The following is a 14,300-nucleotide window of genomic DNA, read 5'->3' as shown; positions in this document are numbered from 1 at the left end:
TTTATCAATTGTCCAAGCGCTTTCTGCTTGTTTGTTTTTGCAAGCGGAATTACTGCTCCTTGCGGAAGACCACAGACGAAGGACGAGGTTAAGAACGGCTATTGCCCGGCACCTGGCTTCTCCAAGTACTGCCGCCTACAGGTCTGGCATGTCCTTAACAACGTATTTATCCAGGTACGTGTGGACAGAGTTTTTGTTTTAAACGAGGTGGTGTGGATGCAAGTTTTTGGAGGGGCGGATATTCGTTTAAAAAAAACCCGGCTACGTGTGGACCATCGACATATGGTGTTGACTAGGCCTGAGAGCGAAGTGCTCGGTTAGGAACATATGGAACAATCAGATCACTGATGTATGATGGAGCTTGATTATTAAGAGCTTTATATGTGAGAAGAAGGATCTTAAAATCTATTCTGAATTTAAAAGGTAGCCAATGTAGGGAAGCTAAGACAGGAGAGATATGATCTCTCTTTTTAATTCTCATCAGATCTCTAGCTGCAGCATTTTGGACAAGCTGAAGACTTTTAACTACATTCTGTGGACTTCCTGAGAGTAATGAATTACAGTAATCCAGTCTTGATGTAATAAATGCATGAACTAGTTTTTCAGCATCACTCCTGGTGCAGTTTATCATACTGAATAATACACTATTGCAAAAACAACAAGAAAAGACCACTTAATGTCTATATGCAGCTCAGCAAAGGAATTTGCAGTCTAGATTTCTGAAATATTTATAATGCAACAAGATTTTACAAATAATAATTATGCATTGCATGCAAAATAAATGTATTTACATGTGTTGTTTCCTCTGAACTGTCTTTCAACCTTTCACATTATCTTGTGACCCTGCTAATGGCTGCATTCCTCTTGCATGGGGTGTTTTAATCTATGTAAAGTATTTTTAACTCAACTGACTCCTAATCTGAAAGGTTGCTCAAACATAGCTGTAGTCATGTAATGCTTAAGGGCTTTTAAATACACTTTTAGTTCTAAAGCTTTAATTTTAGGTGCACATATTTCAGAATAGTTTGAAAGTTCATCAACCCGTGAATTTCTGAAGCAGCTGTGAGGTGTCACAGCTTGATATTTGACTGTAGCTCACTTATCAACACTAAAAGTGCGACTTACAGATTTCCAGCGCAGAGGGGTTGAGATCCAGGACTCCAGTCAGACCTGCTGTGTGTCCACAGGGCCCTCAGTGAGCTGAATGGGATGTGTGAAGCCCCTCGGAGCCGTTTGCTCCTCCTGCTGCTGCCGCTCTACTGCAGCGAATTCAACGCGGCGCAAATCCACTGACTCATCACTCTCGCTCCCTCTCTCTATGTCTCACACACACTAACTCACACACTTCCACGTTATATCTGCAGCTGGCTCACACACGGAGAAATATGTACCTTTCTGACTCTCCTACTCTGCTGTTTACACACAGATCAGCTGATCTGCTCTCAGCGGAACTAGTCTGAGCTTTTCAAAATAAAAGAGCGACATGAACGATCTTAAGACTGTTCATTTAAAACCAACTTGTTGCATGCAAGTATAACTACAACAACGACATTTAGGCTGTCGATTATTTGTATGAATGTTGTGTTTATTGTCAGGTCACAAATATCGATATTAGCACTCGGAAGACAAAAAACAAACACGTAGCCTAGCTTTACTTTTGACCCGGAAGTAGTTTTACAATAAGAGGTTCATTCCAGGGTGGCAGCCCTCGTATTTAATTTACTCATACCTCCTAAACATTGACTGATTCATCTTTTATTTTCCAACGTTTATTTACATGATTTAATGGCGAATGTCGTCAACTCAGGGAATGACGAAAACCTGCAGGCTCAAGTAAGCCACATTTTATTACTCTATAATCCTCAAACAGTGAAAAGATCAGTATTAGTTGTGTTCAGCTCCGGTTAGCTGTAGTTTTTAGATATGGCCTGCAGAGAGCGTGTAAGTTAATGCAACAACAGGCGGCGTTCACTGGCTCAGACGGATTTGTCAATACTGGAGGCACACATCAGCCCACACCTAAAACACAACAGGGAGAGAAATAATGCTGAGCACTGACAAACAATCTGTAGGTTTCATTTGTGGAATCTTGTTGCACAATTTAAACTAAGCTAGTTCAAATAAAAGAACTGCTAAATGTAATTCTGTTCTGGAGATTTCTTCCCTAAACTTAAATACCAACGACATATTTTAAAGTGCCAGTTTGTATAAAATAAAAAGAAAATAAAGATATTTTTATTGATTAAATCATTTGGGAGACGTGCTTTTAGCTGCTAAAAGCTAAATTCACTAAAAGCAATAGTGATTTTTGGCCATTTTACAATTATATCTCAAAGTTGTCTGTTGTTTTGAAAGTTTCATGAACGGCCTTTGTTTGGAGAAATAGCAGTTACATACTTATTGTTAGCAATAATGGCATAATTTGTGTAAAGGAGGTTAAAGCTACTATAGCAAATTTAGAAAACAAGTTAGCTTAAAACATCTTTTTCTTGCCTCTCAATGTTTTAACATAGTATAGCTATAAATATATTGTGGAGAAAGTGGTTCTCTTGCCTTTGTCTAAAAACCTCTGCCAATAACACTTTTGACAGGAAATATTGGACCATCTGGTTGTCAGTTTCACTGAAACCCCGCACTTCCCAAGGTCCTCCATTTATTACGCACTCGCGTATTTAGCAACAGAACACCACTGGTGTGAGAGGTTCTCCGCTCAATAATATCAGAGAAGGAGAAATAGCCGGCTGCTACCGCTTCAACTTTAGGACAAACTACCAGAGTCCCAAAAAGAAAAACACAATTTGAAGTAGGGCCCGACCGATATGCTTTTTTTGGAACCGATATTGATACCGATATAAAACTTTAAAGAAAGGCCGATAGCAGATTTAATGGCAGATAAATCTCTCTCACAAAAAAAAAACAAAAACAAAAAAAAATTGTCTTAAGCTTAAACCCTTCATTCTCTGCCTTTTTGATGCTAACTTATTTCTCTGTTACGCACCAAGGAACTGTCTCAATAACTCACTAGGGTTTCCAAGCAATGCAAATAAGATTTATTTAGCAGGTCTCAAAAACAACAGAACACACAAACTCAGTCACAGCATAAATCTAACATTCAAGTTTTTTCCTGTAAACTGTGGTTTCCACAAATACATTCTAACTTGAAGGAATATTCCACCGCTCAGTAAAATTGTGTCTTACAAAACGTTTTTTCTGGCTTGGCTAACTCTGGGGAATCTAACAACACACACAAGTTTAGGGACAGAAGATCCCTATAAGAATATTAAAATAATAAAAATGCAGCAATAAATAAAACGTAATACTTGTGTTTTGTAACGAAGTAACACTCTGTGGAAGTTAACTTGGTGAACGTATTCACCCTGGACAGGAAATAATTGCACATAAGAAAAATAAATATGAATAAATAAATAAATAAATAAGTTCCAAAACAATAATTTGTGTTCAAAGTTCAAAGGAGTGGAGCCACACAACATGAGTTCATAAAGCTGGCGCCATCTGCTGGATAGATAGCGCAATAGCAGCCATAGCGGCCGTCTCTTTGGCCTATAGCCGATCCTGTTAATGACCCCAATATCGGCCGATATATCGGTCGGGCCCTAATTTGAAGTCACGGACAACAAAAGATTTTTGAACCTAGAGAACGGCAGCTGCTGTTTATCTCCAAAACCTGCTGCCTGAAGCTCAGCTCAGATGTGACTCACGTCTAGTTCCTGGAAATGGTGCACTGGTGTTTTTTGCATCTTCATTCATCTTACTTTATTTTGGACAAGTAAACAGTCAAATTATAAATATTTTAACTTTTTTGCATGAAGTTTTTTTTACATGTACCACTACTATCTGGCCTCTAAATACTACTAACCCATATAATCAGTACCTCATAACTCTTATTGTTGGGGTTTATGCTTTGATATATTCTTTCCTCATTGAGATCGAAGAAGTCGAGGCTTTGTCTTCTATCTATGGAGATGACTGGTGTGTGATTGATGAAGCGTCCAGAGTATTTTGCATCAAAATATCCAATGAGCTACAACTGACAGCGTGCTTGCAGGTACAGAAAAAAACAGAAAACAATCTTTCATATCAATCTCAAGTGCCCCTCCTTTCATTTACTTGTAAGGCACTTTATAATTTATTTTTCCTCATTGATCAGATAATTCTTCCAGCTGATTATCCATGCGCAGCTCCGCCCATCTATCAGATCAAGTAAGTCTATTTGCCTTTCAGATTTAATATGTGGGAGAGATCTTCTGATTTGAAAGAACAGCATCCCACTCAGAAACCCAGTGTTTGTTCTCGGCCTTTGTAGTGCAGCGTGGCTGCGTGGCGCAGAGAGAGCAAGATTGGCAAACAGCCTGGAAGACATCTACGTGTGAGTGCTTTTCATAATTTCTGACTTCACAAGGCAATACTGTGAGGAGATATTAGCCACAACAAAAGCTTTCATTATTCTTTCCACAGTGCAATAGCTCAGTAAAGCATGTCTCTCCGAGTCTCCACCCTCACATGCAACTATTTAATTTTCAACAGGGAGCATGCAGGGGAGAGCATCCTCTACCTGTGGGTGGAAAAAATCCGAGACTTTCTTGTGGAGAAATCCGACAGCTCAGAAACAGGTGAGGAGTGAAATTCATGCTCGAGGCCACGCTTCCATGAGTTCACAAAACATAAATGTTTCTCCGTAGAGACCTTCACACCACTGTGGCCGTATACATTTTCACTGAAAAGGCTTATTTCACTGCAGATATTTTTACTTGAAGAGTAGAGATGTATTAAAAAGCAGGGATGGACAATATATCTGCGTCAATATCGGTATCGGCTGATGTTAGTAATTTTTTAACATATCGGTATCAGTTTGATTAATAAAAATGGGCCGATATTATCAACCGATATTTTTTCCATCTTGTCTCTATTTGTTTATTTGTTTCAGAGGGTGAGGGGGGTGATGTGCATTTGTTTAGTCATGTGATTGTAATCATCTCAGAAGCGTGAATGTGTGTAGTCTGTGTACATAATAACGTAAATTCAGCTTTAATCATTTTCATTCTATACAAAATCTCCTGATTTTAGAAATCAGTATATTGGTATCGGCAAATATCGGTTATCAGCCATAACGGTGATCTTAATATCGGTATCGGCCCAACAATTTCATGTCGGTGCATCACTAATAAAAGCAAGTAAACTCTATATCAACTTATTTAGCTGATAAACTATATAATTGAGTGTCAAGTAGTGCTGTAGACACACATAGTCATTATTTAGACAGTTTTAGTGCATCTTATTTAAATAAAAAAACAATCCTGCCTAAAACCATCATTGCTACACCCTCTTTTGGGAAGAACTATACACTACATTGAATTTGAGTCAGCCATTGCTGTTGGCTTAGAGGTATCCAATGATGTTGCAGGCACTGCATTATGTGGCTGCACTGCACTGCAGCCGAGTCTTGGCCACGCCTCCAGCTGGCTTGGCCACTCACAATCTAATACGAAACTATACGGCTTAGAGCTGCTTGCCTCTCTCCTCATTCTTCTGCCTCAGCATTGATCTTTCAGTCTGCCAGGCGACACCTTATTTTGGTAAATTTGTATTAAACAGGTAGTGTGGGTGGAGTAAAACTCCGGAAGGAGGGTGACTTGCTCTTTAACTAGGGCTGTATCCTATTTTGAGCAAACTGTGTCGTCGACATTTATCTGGTCTGAACAAGCAGAATGCCCAAATGCAGAAGTGCATGCAGCGCTCATTCACACCCTTGTGCGTCCCTTACTCATTCAAGTCAAATGCATAAAGTCAATAATTCTATCATGAAATAAGTCTCAACTTTCTTGTAAGTTTTTCTGTTCAAATAATTCTACGTTTCTGCATTTTAACAAATATTTAGGCCTTTTATAGGTAAATTATAAGGGTGTAACGGTACGCTTATAAACTTGGTTTGGACCGTACCTTGGTCACCCCTGAATTTGGACATAGATGCTTGTGTTACTAGTTAATGGCTAATGTGGGCAACACTGTTGACATGTGAAAATTTGATATGCATCTGTGTTGAACAGACCGTTGCCTACTGAAAAATACGAATGCATGTACCATTACACCCCTAGAAAACTACATTTTTAACTATATAGAGGCCACAGCTGCCCTGGGGCAGTCTGGCAGAGGTGAGACAGAGGTGAGATAGTCCATTTAGGACCATCAGCCCCCTCTGACCACCAATATAGGAAGGGCAGATGAAGTAGGGTGACTGTGGTTTGGTTTCTGAAAAAAAGCGGACATTTGGTCTGCTCAATTACCTGCGCCTGTTGGTGACATCACACTACTGCATCAGTACTCGGACAAACTACATTGCCGCCCATTTTTTCCCGGTTAAGCACGAAAGTCAATATCAGACTCTACCAATAAAATGCCTTTCTAAACAATTAATTGGCACATTTTTATATAATTAACACCCCAGGATTTTTGCATAAATGTCAGTTCTTTTGTTTACTTCCTGCTTGTTCAATGAAGTGAATTGAAAGGTTACCCTATTTTCCAAGAATTCGCCAAAACCTATATTTCCCATGTCAGGAAATGAAGTCGAGTATATAGATAATTTGGTTTAGTAATAGTGCAGTCTGGGATTCTTTATTGGACCAAATATCTGTTTAAAATTTCAGATGTGCAGCAGTAGGTCAGGAGGTAGAGCGGGTTGTACAGTTATCGGAAGTTAGTAGGTTCAATCCCGCCTCTCGCCAGAGAATGATGCTGTTGTGTCCTTGGGCAAGACACTTAACCCACCTTGCATGCTGATGGTCAGAGGGACCAGTGGCACCAGTGTTTGCTAGTCTCGCTTCTGTCAGTGCGCCCCAGGGCAGCTTTAGCTACTTTATAGCTCACCATCACCAGTGTGTGAATTTGTGTGTGAATGGGTGAATAACGTTGGTTACGTTTTGTAACCCCAGATTGTATGAGTATGTCGTAGCCCTTTAAGCCATCCCCTATTGGATTAATCCCATCCCTTTAACCAGTCATTGAAGAGCTTTTATGTACGCCCGCCTCCTAGGCGGGTCCTGGCCCCTAAAAAGGGCACAGCGAGCATAGCTCGTCTCCATAAGTCTTATTAATAATAATAATAATAATGCATTGAACTTATATAGCGCTTTTCTAGACCCCCAAAGACGCTTTCACACACTCTCACATTCACACACTGCTAGTGATGGTAAGCTACTTGTAGCCACAGCCGCCCTGGGGAGGTCTGACAGAGGCGAGGCTGCCATCTGGCGCCGTCGGCCCCTCTGACCACCACTAACACAGACAAGTTGGGTGAAGTGTCTTGCCCAAGGACACAACAGCAGGATACCCCTGGCGGGAGCTGGAATCGAACCCATGACCCTCCGATCATGAGGCAACCCGCTCTACCACCTGAGCTACTGCTGCCCCAAAGAACCAGCGGGGCCAAGATGCTTAAAGGGCTACGCCATACTCACAGAATCTGGGGTTACAAAACGTAACCAACGTTCTATTTCATATAGCTCCACCCTTTAAGCCATTGCCTATTGGATTAAAGGTGGAGCCAGATATAGTCAACGCCACTCTGGTTCAGAACTAAACCTGAGCTGACTCAGAGGCCCCACCTAATAAACCTCTACAGCTGCCGGCGGGCGTAAACATGAGAGAACAGCTGGAGGACATGATGACAGCATATGATCAGCACATAGCTGATGAGAATCAACCCCAAGGTTGACTAGCAACCGGTGGGAGAGAAACTGTCACATCCAAGAGGACACAGTGTGACATAATGTAAGGACATGTCAACGAGGGTGTTTAAGTCACAAGGATGACAAAAACAAAACTGCAAGGGTTCTGATCAGAACTGTCAGCGACAGCTGTGATTAAGCTGAACTGTACATTAGCACCACATCAGTAACGAGGCTGGTGGACACACCTCTGAGGTAAAACAGGTGGTGAAACCCATGAAGCAGCCATGTCTGCTACAGACATTCAAGCTCGCAATGCAACAGAGGAAGAAACCGCCTGATTATAATGTACTTTTAATCTGTCTGGAGCGTCCAAGCCAGATGAAGCATAGGCACTTGTGATGACGTCACACAGCCAATGTGAAAGATGCTGAGATGACAGAGCTTGCCCTTTGGAACAATCACTGTAGTGAACAAGCAGCCACTGTGGAGTGCGCAGCTGAGCTGTGCGAGAGACTTAAGAGTCTGAGTGCACGCACTGGGCATAGCAGGAGGGATGCAGCATCTCACTCTGACACATGAGGGGAAGGAAAACCCCACCAGAGAAATGGTTCAGGACCTGAAAGAGTCTGTGATGCTCTTTCGGGTAGAACGCTGGGTTTGGGTCAGAGAACAGCTGTACACCCTTCATTCCAGTTCCTGAGACAAGATGGCAAGACAGAGAGAGAAGTTAGGTTACTAATTCTCTTAAATGACGTCAAGTCCAGCAACAATGCGGTTTTGAGGAACAGAACCTTTATTGGAACCTGGTCCAAAGGTTCAAAGGAAGCCTGGGACAGCCCGTGCAGAACCACAGCCAGATGGCAGTGCAGAGTCACACATTCGTGTGTCAGCGTCTGTACGAAAGACAGAATGCTGGCTAATGGCCAGGAGAGGAGATCAAGTTCACTCCTCACACAAGCGCTGAAACGCAGCCCATTTAGCAGAGTATGAGACCACTGAGGATGAAGTGCGAGCATTCTGAATGGTCTGGATCATGTCGGGTGATAGACCAAGAGTCACTGAGTGTAACCGTTTAGCAATCAAACCCACAAATGTAGATTCAGGATTCGTGGGTGTCTGATGGCTCCACCTGCTTGCAGGAGCACATCCTCCCTCCAAAACAGGCGCCACAGATGCCCCGTCACCAACAGCTGCAGTTCCAAAGACCAAGGAGCTGTGCTGTGTTGAGTGGCTACCAGAACAATATACCTGCCCAATTCATACCAAGAGGCTGGGAATTAGCGGAACCGGGGAACAATGTAAAGTAGGAGCCTGAGCCATGATTCGTAGGCTAAAGTGTTCATACCAAATGAGAGCCAATCTTGTGAGCTCAAAGAGAACCACAGTCTGCAGAGTGTGTTCTCGCAAGACGCAAGCAGATTCACAACCGCATTCCCAAAGCTCCCAAAATGAGACACGAGATCGGGGTGGTGATGACGCCACTCCAGATGATGTGGGCCACATCTGGACATGATGTATGCTTCAACATTCAAAATGCCCAGGCTGCAAACCGTTTTCATAGACAGAAGTTGTGTCTGCGCCCAGCACGGAAGGGTTTTGGCTACCCACAGAAGTATGGCAGAGTGAACCCCGCCTTAGCGGTTCACATTCTCGACTCGATTGTCCGAGTGAACGACAACATTGTGTTGTGTTCTGTGTCCCTCTGGTCCCCAGCCCCCTCCTGTTCTCACTCCAGGTTCTCCCCTTGTGTCTCATTATGATCCCCAGCTCTCTCTAGGCTTCCCTCATGTTTCCCCCTAGTCACTCCCTGGTAGTTCCTATTTGATTTTGTATTAGTCCTCCTCTAGTTTTTAGTTGTTTATATTTGCCCTTAGTCTTTAGGTTTAGTTATTCAGTGTTTTATAGGTTAATGTTTATCTTCCCTCCTGCTTAGTTCTTTCCCCCATTTAGGTTATTGATGGCACCTGTCTTCCCTCCAGATCTCACTCCTCGCACCTGTCTCCGGTTCCCCTGTGTTTAAAAACCCTGTCTTGTGTTTGTCGGTCCATTGTCTTTTGTCAGCATTGCTTTTGTCCCCCGCTAGTTACTATAGATCCTGGCTCATGTGAGAGCTTTTGTTTTTGTCTACAGAACTTTAGATTTTTGACCTCGTGTCCTATAGTCTTTGTATTTTCAGTTCTCATTCTAATAAAAAGATTTTTGATTGAAACGACCTCTCCCGCCTCGAGTTGTGGTGTTCTGCATTTTGGGTCTAATCCTCCTGCGCTCGCAGCGTGACACGTTGTGGATTGGAGCAGAGATGCAAAGTGGAGAATCACTTTGTGGATCATCAGGACTTCATCAGGACTTCTAACTTTTAGGCATGCACGAATTCATGGAGGCCAGCTGTTGCCCACTGAATGGGACAAACATGTAGTCCCCACCCATGGGCTGCATGGTGGAGCAGTGGTTAGCACTGTTGCATCGCAACACGAAGGTCGCAGGTTCGAAACTCGACTGCGGCCTTTCTGCGTGGAGTTGCGTGTTCTCCCCATGCATGCGTGGGTTTCCTCCGGGTACTCCGGTTTCCCCCACAGATCACAACACGCCCAATAGGTAAAAAAAAAAATTGTAAGTCGCTTTGGGTAAAAGCGTCTGCTAAATAAATAAACAACATAAACAACAACCCATCCTGACCGAATGAATCTGTAAATATTGAGATATGAGAGGCCACGCAGCCAGGCGGGACTCCTCTTCTCAGGGTCTGGGGACTACCTGATGTTACAGATCCCTCCTCACCGAGGAAGGAACGGACAAGTTGTAACGCTTGTGGTGGATCCGGCGAACCTTGAGACGTCTGAGCCAATGTTGAATGCGTCTCATCATGCTCATCAGTTTAAATACTGTCAGTGCTATCACAGAGTGACGTGTGCGCATGTGCCTGAGCATCGCAGTTAATTCCATGATCCTGGACTGTGACAAGTGCTGTTTCATGATCCCGGAGTTCATGTCTACTCCCAAGAATCACCTGAGAAGGAGTCATCAAACTCTCCTCCCCGTTTAAGGAAAACCCGAACCTGAAGTTCTGCCAATGTCTGCGAGTCTTCATCGGACTTGGAGCAGGTCAGAAGCAGATCATCTAGAAAGAGGATTTTCATGCCCTTGGTGCATATTAGTTGGAGCGCCACCTTGAGGCACACGGTGCAAGGGAGTACCCGAAAGGAAGTATGTTGCACTGAAACTGAGCTCCGATGAAGGAAAAATGCAGGAATCTCCTGTGTTTTGGGATCACCAAAATGGGAAAATCGGCATCTCTCAGGTTGATGCAGGTGAACTGATCGCCTGGATGCACATAACTCAGAACCTGTCGCATGGTCAACTGGCAGAAGTGCCTTACTGCCTCGAAGCAGAAAGATCGAGAATAGGCTTGATTCCTACCGACTTTCCCAGAACCAGGAAGAAGCAAGAGTAGAAAGTAGCTTCCTTTCCAGTAGTTCCAGCAGTTCTGAACTGAGAGCGAGACTGATCTGATGTCAGTTTGGTCTCCACAGTCCCTTCAAATGGAGAAGGGCAAAACCGATACTGGAGTCTGACCAAGTAGATATTGTGTATCCATGCGCTCATGTCACAAGCACATGGCCATGCCTGGGCATGATGAGAGAGGAGCCCCGTGTGCAGAGGCTGGGTTACAGCACCTGGTATTCCCAAGCGGTCTCCCATCCAGGTACTGACCAAGGACTACATTGGATTGCTTCCAATATCAGACGAGATCTGGCTTTTTCAGGATGGTAAGGCCGTTAGCTCTGACGCACACCCACGAGACATCCTAGGGCCCTTACTGTAGTCTGCCACCTCCACAGAAGGGAGGGGCGACCCAAGGGGTTGTCCGTGGAGGACGGGAGGCCCATGTCATCCGCAGATGATGGATGGGCCATAAGCTCGGGTGGCTGATTGGCGCGCTCGGCTGTAGCGCGCAAGCGCAAGAACCGGCGATGCAGGAAGGAACTGGGCAGCCTTCTTAGTCAGTGTGGGAGCATGAGAGGTTGCCTCTCTGGCAAATGATCACTGCCTCATCAGCAGACCGCATCGCTCACCACAGAGCTCTTGTTTAATATCACGTTCACACATAAGATTTGTGTGTGGAGCGTTTGACAGCTAAGCGAAGGAAGTGTGTTCCTTGTTAGCGCGTCGTCCCTCAGCCTTAAAGCAGTTAGCAGCTGTAGCTAACCCATGGTAAACCTCAGCTGAATGGTCACCAGAATTGGGTGCTTTAGGTGTGGGAGACGTGTGGAAACCCCGACAGAGTGCTTAACAGAACCATCAGATCAAAACACTGTTTCAAAATCCTGCACCTATGATTTCAACATGAAGATAACCACACACACACACCTCCCCCAAAGAGTCATGTTGGTGGGCAGGGAGTGCGAGACAGCACAACCATGCAGGCTGCAGCACATCCCACAGAGAAAAAACTTGTTGGGAGCAGAGCACGCGCATGAGCGATGGGGTGTGCAGCTGCGACCCGAAGCTCAAAATGGCGGCGTAGTGAAACGAGCATTCTCACTGCGTAGCTCAACCACGGGGTGGGGCCGCAGCCGGCGGGTAACCAGGCTGCGGCAGGCAGAGACCCAAGCAATCCCATAATCATGCAGACTCACACCACATCCCGTCGGGAAAAAACTCCGTCAGGACCAGAGCACGCACGTGAGTGACGGGGTACGCATCGCAACCCGAAGGACCAAAATGGTGGCGTGGTGAGATGTGCATTCCTGCTGTGCAGGAGGGATGGTTGTGCTTGGTGAGGGAAATCATGTGTGAGAGGACAGCAGAAGGATCGTACGAACCATCTGTATGTAGCTGTGGACTGTAACAGTAATTTGTTGTCAGGGAACGTTTATTTTAAATAACATTCACAAGCAGTCATAATCACACACATTTCCTGCATCGAGTCGCCAAGCTTGAGCTGGAAGAATGGATACAGTGGTCTTGTGCTGGTTCTGAATAGAATTTGGGCCAGCTAGACACCTGAATGGTGGTTAGCCCTGCAGGTTACTGCGGTCTCGATAGCGCCGAAATATTGGGGTTCACTCAGCATGTCCGAGCTGATTGAACCGGTGTCTGCTAGCCGGGGGTCTGGGAAGCATAGACAAAGCAGCAGAGCACAGATTCGAGTCACACTCTTCAGCAGTCCTGCTATCAGCAGAGACAGCTGCACAAACTACTGGGCTCAGTGAAGAGCTGCGTCACAATCCGTATTGGAGGTGGGAGTAACACACCAACAACCAGCTTCAGTAAAAGGCGAAGCTAAGTAAGGCTCCAAACGTTGTTCCAGTAAGCCAGAGCTGCTGGGAGCCGAGTAATAACTGGATAAGAGCAGCGAATCTGGACAGCGCCGTGCTGGCCAATAAGCCTTATGCAGCACAGGCGTGGGAACAGAAAGCGTCAGCAACTAGCTAACGACGTATCGCTCTCATGGTCGGAAACGGCGTAGGAGAAGAGAGTGGGAGTCCAGGTCTCGGTCCCGCCAGGGAGCGTGGAGGCCTGCTTCCACAATTAAGTAAATAAACAGTACCTGTCCGGTGGAGAAGATGACCGGCTCTGCTGGACATGACACTTTTCAGTAGGTTGCTCTTGTCATGTAAATCATGGGGAGCACAAACTGACCGGATTGTCAGACATGTGCTTGAAGAATAGGTTAGTTTAAGCTCATTCAAACGATTTAGTTGTTTGAAGATGAAAAGGAAACGAGCTATGCTCGCGGTGCCCTTTTTAGGGGCCAGGACCCGCTTAGGAGGCGGGCGTACATAAAAGCTCTTCAATGATTGGTTAAGGGGATGGGATTAATCCAATAGGCGATGGCTTAAATTGCGGAGAGGTACGAAATAGAACTGATTGTCATTGTGAAGTTCCTTGGAGGGCTGTAGAACCCTAGAAGGCACAATACAAACAAAGGCCATTTACTATTAAAAAAATGAAATATTTCTTGGTAAAAGTCGTTACAACTACTACCTTGAGCAGATCTTGTTACCCGAGCTCATTGTGTGCTGACGTATCTTCCGCTATTTGTCCAAACCAACCAAATTCTTCAGTGTCAGCGTGCAAAGATAGCGTCCATAATTAGTTTGGACCAACCAATTGCATCAGTCTTTGTTAATACTGGTCTCCTGATTGACAACAATAAAAACGTCTTGCCCAAGGACACACCTGGCAACCCTCTGATTTGTGTACAACCCACTCTACCTCCTGAGTCACGGCCGTAAACGTATTGCATACGCAGCTGACAAAAGACAACAAAATAACGGTCATTATATCACAACTGGATCAAAACAGTGTATGTGCTTGTGCCACTCCAGTTTCCTGATGAGATGACCTCCTGCTCTGTGTCCCCCAAACAGCTTGACAGTTACTCCTATTACCTGCCAGGCACATCAGTCAGCCCGCACGCACCTCCAAATATATCCACCTTTCAGACCTAATATCTGCTTTTACGTGACATGATTTTCAAAAGCACGACCGGCAGATTGGTCCGAACTCCGAAGGAACAGCGAGAGCTTTTGATGTGATAATGATTGTTTTTGTTGCATTTCATTAAAGAAATTGGGTCTTTTTTTTGGTTTGTTGGATTCAGAGAAA

General features: G+C 44.5%; 2 protein-coding genes across 10 annotated transcripts in view; one reads left to right on the top strand and one right to left on the bottom strand.

Annotated features, from left to right (window-relative positions):
* The window catches only part of osbpl1a (oxysterol binding protein-like 1A), a 53,861-nt gene extending 52,389 nt beyond the window's left edge, over positions 1-1,472 (bottom strand). For all 4 annotated transcript variants that reach the window (XM_054730037.2, XM_054730039.2, XM_070554037.1 and 1 more), the window contains exon 1: positions 1,126-1,472. The gene's annotated coding sequence lies outside the window, so the exon portion shown is untranslated. The remainder of the gene's footprint in view (positions 1-1,125) is intronic.
* A 177-nt stretch (positions 1,473-1,649) lies between these two features.
* The window catches only part of impact (impact RWD domain protein), a 78,556-nt gene continuing 65,905 nt past the window's right edge, over positions 1,650-14,300 (top strand). For 2 of the 6 annotated variants that reach the window (XM_054730043.2, XM_054730044.2), the window contains exons 1-5: positions 1,650-1,833; positions 3,947-4,066; positions 4,169-4,221; positions 4,325-4,387; positions 4,546-4,631. In XM_054730043.2, coding sequence (XP_054586018.1) covers positions 1,786-1,833; positions 3,947-4,066; positions 4,169-4,221; positions 4,325-4,387; positions 4,546-4,631 — 370 coding nt within the window. In that variant the 5' untranslated portion in view covers positions 1,650-1,785. The remainder of the gene's footprint in view (positions 1,834-3,946; positions 4,067-4,168; positions 4,222-4,324; positions 4,388-4,545; positions 4,632-14,300) is intronic. The other 4 variants (XM_054730042.2, XM_070554051.1, XM_054730041.2 and 1 more) reach the window with 2 other exon arrangements.

This window comes from Nothobranchius furzeri, chromosome 8 (assembly GCF_043380555.1).
Source record: "Nothobranchius furzeri strain GRZ-AD chromosome 8, NfurGRZ-RIMD1, whole genome shotgun sequence".
NCBI classification, from domain to species: domain Eukaryota; kingdom Metazoa; phylum Chordata; class Actinopteri; order Cyprinodontiformes; family Nothobranchiidae; genus Nothobranchius; species Nothobranchius furzeri.
Note: the sequence above shows the minus strand (reverse complement) of the source record. Positions and strands in the feature narration are given on the sequence as shown.